This window comes from Limulus polyphemus, unplaced genomic scaffold, assembly GCF_000517525.1.
Source record: "Limulus polyphemus unplaced genomic scaffold, Limulus_polyphemus-2.1.2 Scaffold4956, whole genome shotgun sequence".
In the NCBI taxonomy this organism is placed as follows: Eukaryota; Metazoa; Arthropoda; class Merostomata; order Xiphosura; family Limulidae; genus Limulus; species Limulus polyphemus.
The window spans coordinates 1-6,716 of NW_013670566.1; the positions used below are offsets into that span (position 1 = coordinate 1).

The 6,716-nt window shown below is 31.3% G+C and overlaps 1 protein-coding gene across 8 annotated transcripts in view; it reads left to right on the forward strand.

The window, feature by feature from the left end:
* Nucleotides 1–3,105: 3,105 nt before the first annotated feature.
* The window catches only part of LOC106471904 (eukaryotic translation initiation factor 4E transporter-like), a 68,651-nt gene continuing 65,040 nt past the window's right edge, over nucleotides 3,106–6,716 (forward strand). For 4 of the 8 annotated variants that reach the window (XM_022400520.1, XM_022400526.1, XM_022400521.1 and 1 more), the window contains exons 1-2: nucleotides 3,106–3,217; nucleotides 3,884–3,996. In XM_022400520.1, coding sequence (XP_022256228.1) covers nucleotides 3,186–3,217; nucleotides 3,884–3,996 — 145 coding nt within the window. In that variant the 5' untranslated portion in view covers nucleotides 3,106–3,185. Of the gene's footprint in view, nucleotides 3,742–3,883; nucleotides 3,997–6,716 lie in introns of all 8 variants that reach the window. The other 4 variants (XM_022400522.1, XM_022400523.1, XM_022400524.1 and 1 more) reach the window with 4 other exon arrangements.

Genomic DNA, 6,716 nt, shown 5'->3' on the forward strand with positions numbered 1-6,716 from the left:
CGTAACAATACATATAATACTGTTATATTTAATGTTTACATGTTCAGTTTAATTTAATATTAATTTAGAATGTTGATTAATTTATTTTTATGAAAAATTTAGTTTAGAAGTACTGTTAAATGTTTTATTAAATTCCTAATCTGGAAAATTCTAGCAAAACCTTTTTTTGGTTAACACGTTTCACTTGATAATGCGATATTCATATGAACCTGCTAGTTTATATTTCATGTCGGGTAATTAGCTAAGAAAATCCCAGACATACGTATTATTAGCAATTGTGATGTATAATACATATTATAGTATTATATGATTTTGTATATTGCATTTTTTATAATATATTTACACTGTTACGTCTCTGGTCGTTAGTTAATTTTTCCGTAAAAATTCTTTCCGAAGAAACTTTAGCGACACAAGTCCTTTCTTAAGTAAAACTGGCTTATTCTTTCTGAATACAACTTTGCAATACACTTAATTTCCACAGTCGCGCTATAACAAACGCTATAATTCACAACGAACGTCTCACGTGCTCGACTCAACAATACGTCTCTCTGTCCGCAGTTCAATTACACATTACATTGTTGCCGTCACGTCTTGACCGTCTTATATATAAAAGAATATCGAAATCTAGTAAACGCTCGAGCATTCAGGATCCTTCGAGAATATGACGTGTTACTAGGGTCACGTGACCCCCCACTGTCGTAACAACACTATATTTTGCATACGAAATACAATCAAACGTGTCACGTGATTGAATTGGTGTTGTGAACTTTATTATTATTACTGTCGTCATATTCATGTATTTTTTTAGGTTGTGTTATTTAAGTACTATCATTGAACGTAACGAAGGATGTATGGTTGTTAGCTACCTTTTTCTCCTCATTTACAAACATAAATAGGCTGTTTTGAGAAATCTGTATTATATTATTGTAACAATAAGGCATTACCATTTACCAATAAATTTGCGTTTTTCATTTTTACATATATCCATCGACAAAACAAATTATCATGAAAAATGTCAGTTTCAAAAGTAGCGGTAGCGATAGGACCGCTATATTTATAAATATGTAGCGACAGTAGTAACGCCACTGTATTGTTCTTGCTGTAGCGGTAGCAATAGCGACGCTTCGTTGAAGAGGTAGAGCGCACAGCTATGATATCAACCCTACGGATATCAGATATCGTACCGTATTCACTAAATCAGGGATGATTAAACGTTATGTATACTAATTCGATGTTTATTTAGACATTATGCCCTCCCCAGTGGTACAGCGGCATGTCTACGAACGTATAACGCTAGAAACCATTGTGTAGCTTTGTGTTTAACTTCAAACAAACAAACAAACAAATTTAGACATCAACTTTAGGGTGATCTAACGTATGTAGCACGCCAACTCTAAGATTATCTGAAATTGTACGATAAACTCTACCGTGCTTAGGCATCGTATACACTAAAATAATATATTGTGTACACCTACTCTAGGATGATGAGACATTACATTTACCAATCACAGGCATAGACATCGGCATAAATTTAAATTTGGTGGAGCACCGACGACTGGGGGCACCTTATTTGCTATGTTAAGTGTGATCGTTTACTCAAAGTTGCAATAGCAACTTTCCCTGATAATTAATAACAAATCTCTATTCTCCATTCAAAAAGGCACAATACTACCGAATCAAAATTTAAGGATAAGTGTTCACAGTGCTTCCCAGTTCCGCCGCCTATGATCATAGAGTTATCATTTATGATAAGATGAGGACAGAGGAGGTCAGAAATAACCCGCAACTTAATGCCAGAATGACTGGATACCTTTTTCTTTTTCGTTTTCCTATTTGGTTGGCTATGGACATTATAATACAATTCAGAAATGACTTATACCTCCAGAGAGATCAGGAATAAAATACAACTCAAAATAAAGTTGACTAATAATTATAGGTTAAGTGACATACAAGTCTAGGATTATCACGAATTAATTAAACCTTCTAGAGGTTCAGGTTTATAATACAACTCCAAAAAGAATGGGGGTGAATGACCTGTAATTCCAGGACAAAATATATGATGATTGAGCAACAATTTGAAAGATTAATATAAATTCATTATATATATAATACATTGGAGATATGGAAATTTAGAATAGACTTACTTTGTGTACAAGGATCACATCATCACCAGTGTTGTGGAGAAAGAAGATGATCTAGATTACATCACTGCTATAATTCTGGCATCTTTTCCTGAGTGGTTAGTTGTGGTAAAAAGATCTGTAATTGTTGTGAAATCTATTTATAGGAATTCTGAAGCGAAGGGAAATAATATTATTATAACCTCAAGTAAGGCTTTATTGGGGCCTTATTTAAAATACTATGTGGATAGATAGTAAGCAAATTACAATATTGAAAGTTATAGTTCTATAAATAGATTACAATGTAAAAAATACTGTTACTCTAAAACAATAAGCAGGATATTAAGAATACTATAATAAAGGTTTAGCTCATACAAAAAGAAAAGAAAAAGTAATAAAATATAATAGAACATTCTTCGGAATAAATGAGCCTTTGAGCTTTTCTTTATGTGTTTACTTTCTTCCTATCATTTATGGTAAATCATTTTGCTAACTTATTTTTATAAGGGCCTTCTTTTTAACACTTTCTCGAAAAATGCAGAGGGAAAATTAACGAGAGATGGGAGCCCACATGCCAGTCCCAGAGACAGCTATGCAAATGAGCCAATATACAAAGAGCACAAGTTCGTTACACTTTATAACATAATACTCTTTTAAGAAAATAAAAAATTAAACAATACTATTTAAACATAAAGTGAAATAAGTAAAAATATGAGAGTAGTTAATTGTTATGATTGAATAAGAAACATTTTTGGATCTTGTTATAATATTCAAAAGGTAAGTTTTTTAAAAATATATCTAGAAACTAAGAAAATTGTATTTTCTAAAAAAATAATAATTATTATTAATTATTTTACTATACATGTTTTAATTATTATTATTATAATTGTTTAGTTACAGAAAACACCTGGTGTAGAGACTTCGTCCAGCTGATGTGTAAGCATTCATCCGGGTATTTATTGGTATTTGCAGTTTAAACTTCAGATGTATATGTTGATGTATCACTATTATTGTGTCAGCTGAAGTTTCGTGTGCCTTTATTCAAATATTTGTATTTTTGTAACAATGATAGTATTGTGTGACAGCCGTATTTTTGAGTCTGTGTGAAAAGCGTATATAAAATTATTTTTTGTAAATAGTGTCTTCACGTTAATCAAGTAAAATATAAGTTATTTGTCTATTACTCGTTAAGATTACTTCACTGTATAATGTATTAACTATTTTGTTCAGTGGCAACTGGTGTTAAAGGTTTGGGCTAAGTTAGTTAGTATCTGATAAAGTAAGTTAAGAATAGGAGGGCTTTCTTCTGTTGGTAGTCTTAGTATTACTGTTACAGTGTTAGTGACATTAGGTTACTTGTCGAAACCTGTAAAGTAGTAGACTTCTTTTTCGTTATTTTCTACGTGTGCGCAGCTATTACTATAGTATTACTAGTACGTTTGTTTTTAGTTTAAAAGTTAAAACTGATTAACTAAAAGTGGTACGTGAGCGTACGGTTTGGTATAACAACGCTAAGTTTACTTTAGCCTTAGCACGTTAGTTTTAGCTAATTTTTATAACAAGTTTTGAGTTAATTCAACATAGGCTATGAGCAATTGAGTGGCTAATGCAAGCATTTCTTGTAAGTTGTACTGTTCTACTACTACTATTAATATTCAATTATTGTTAAATAAGTAGTTCAAGTAGAAGTGAGTGTTATACATCTTGTTAAATTTTTACTTTTGAATTTTAATTTATAAATTGTACAACTATTATCTTTACAGGTCTATATTATTAACACAATTGAGAAATATTATGGCAGTGGTTCAGCAATCCATGAGACTACTACATAGCAATATTATTAAAGAAATTGAACAACAACAGTTGCTATCGGGAGGTAAGTTAATAAGTGAAAAATGTAAGTTTTAATGATTTTAAATTGTATGGAGCAATTTATTATGGTTTTTGAATAAAGATGAAAAGTATGGGTGAAACAATTCACTGGTGCATTATGGTATTTTTCCTAGTGATACAATAGGAAATAGATAACGTGCCATGTTGTGATTTGCAGTGAAATGTTTCTAATTTGAAAAATAATTTATGAAAAAATAGAAATTTTGGATGGCTGGGAGAGTCAAAATTATAATTTCAAAACATGATGCATTGACTATAGTATAGGGTTACAACAGTTATATAACTTGTAAGCCTTGTGTATAAAGTAGCATATTCAAGGGGTGTTTCTAAGTTGCCTGGAACAGTGGAATCCCCCCCACCACTTTTTTTAATAATAGTTTTCAGTATAGCCTTAGACAGTTATCCCAAGTTTTAACTTTGCATTATCAAAGTTCCATTAAAATGCAATTTTGAAGTTAATCTACCTTTGATAAATTGGAGATGATGAATTTTTTTCAAATATCTTGTAATATTTATTTTAATATGCCTTCTGAAGTCTACTGGGTCATGCATCATTAGTGCTTGCTTTGAAGCATCAAAGGTATTAGCATCTGATTAGGAAACTTTCCATTCTTGTAATCCTTAATATGCCACTGATAGTCTATAGTTGTGCATGAATATACAGTGTTTTAGTTTACAAGATTGTCTTGTATGTAATGGAACTATACTGCCATGTTGTATCTTGCTTATCTTCTCATAAAACAATTTTAAGATCAAAATGTATCATACATAACTTAAAATATATTTAGTATGCTGTCCATGCTAGTGCTTCATTGTCAAGGTCATGATCACTGTCTTGAAAGATTTTTTAAATTTAACATGCATGACATTTAAGGACATCAAGTGATCTGTTTGTCAGAATTTAAAATATATAATTCTTTCTCTTTTTTTTTGCCAGTTGTCAAAATAGAAGGCTTTTACTTATATTTCATAATAGTATAAATACATACTATGTTGTAGTTGTGCTTAGGATTCTTCTATAGCAGGTGTCTGTGACTTGTTAGCGATAAATTCAATGATGAATAAACAGCACGCACTTCACTTGTTTTCAAAATAATATATTTATTCAGAACAAGTTACCGTGTGTACAATAAATTCTTCGTGCTATAGAGAACCACCATATATGTAGTTCTCTTCTTCTTGTAAAAAGTTTGCTTAGGCCTATTTAATTACTTTAGAATTTCAGTTGACAAGCCAAACTATCTTCTCTATTACTATCACACTAGTATTCTGTGTGTGATTCACTTAAAATTGTGGTGTGAGTTACTGTAATCATTTGGTTTTCTTTCTTCTAAATATCCTCTGTTCCTTTTGTCAAAGTGTACTCATGCTGATTCAATTAGTTTAGAACCATGCTTTGATGGAATAAGTTCTTCTTATCTCCTTTTTCTACTGTTAGTCTTACTCTAAACGTATTAAACATTAGGCCTATGTCAATCGTTATGCCTATCACTTCTATGGTAGTTAACTTTTTCTTTTGTAACTTTACTTTCTTCTGCTATTATCTGTCTGCTCTTTCCGCTCGTTTCTTGCTATTTATATCTTTACCACTTAATCATCTGTCTGCCGTCTATATTCTCAGCATCAATATATTGCACGTGAGGTTCAATAGTCTCAACATCAATGAATTAACAAAACTTCCTACAATCGTCTGCTTTTAATTCTTATTATAACGAAAACTAAACAATAATAAAATATTCACTCAGAAAAAGAAATTAATCAATAATATCTAAACTAAACAGTCTTTTATATCATGACACTTTTAGTTTATTAAGGCTGGCTCATCCACTTCAAGAAAGTGTCCAACCCTAATCATTTAAATAGTTTTTGAGATTTTGTTTAAATTTAGTGTATGCACCATACCTGAAGGCAACCCATTCCAAAGTTCAACCACTCTGTTAGAAAAGTAAAACTGTAAATGTATATTTGTCTCTTGTACTACAATTCTTACCATTAAATATGAAGAAATTAATACTGTCAATTCCCTTAATTTTGAACACTTCAATCAGATACCCTCTAACTCTTCTTTTTGCAAGAGAAGAATTTAAGTGATTTTAACCTGTCCTCATATGACAATCTTTCTATCTTGTGTATCATCCTAACAACCTTCCTTTGAATCCAGTCCAACAATTCAGTGTTCTTTGTAAAGTAAGGAGCCAGGAAAGAAGACATTACTCCCAACAAAGCCTAACCAGTGACTTGTACAATGAAATGATAACCTCTCTAGATATATATTCGATATTCCTGGAAACACAATTCAGAATTGTATTTGCCCTGCCACTAGCAACAAATCAAGTTAGGGAAAGAAGTTTTGAAAGAAAATAATTTTAAAAGTAGTAATTTTATATAGAAATAACACTTTTTTAATTTTTATTAAATATTCTGATTTTCAGCACTACTTTCAATTTGCAAGGTCAAACTCAAGCTCAAGATGGGAGTTATTCCAATTCATGGCTATATCAAATACCAAAATTTGCTTGTGCTCAACCCATAAGCATTTAAATACTTTAGTTCTTATCCAGCCATAACTATCTCAAATATCAAAATCATCTTGTCCTTTTCCAATCCATGGCTCACAATCTGAGGGTCACGGGTTCGAATCCTCGTCCCGCCAAACATGTTTGCTCTTTCAGCCATGGGGCGATATAATGTGATGGTAAATCC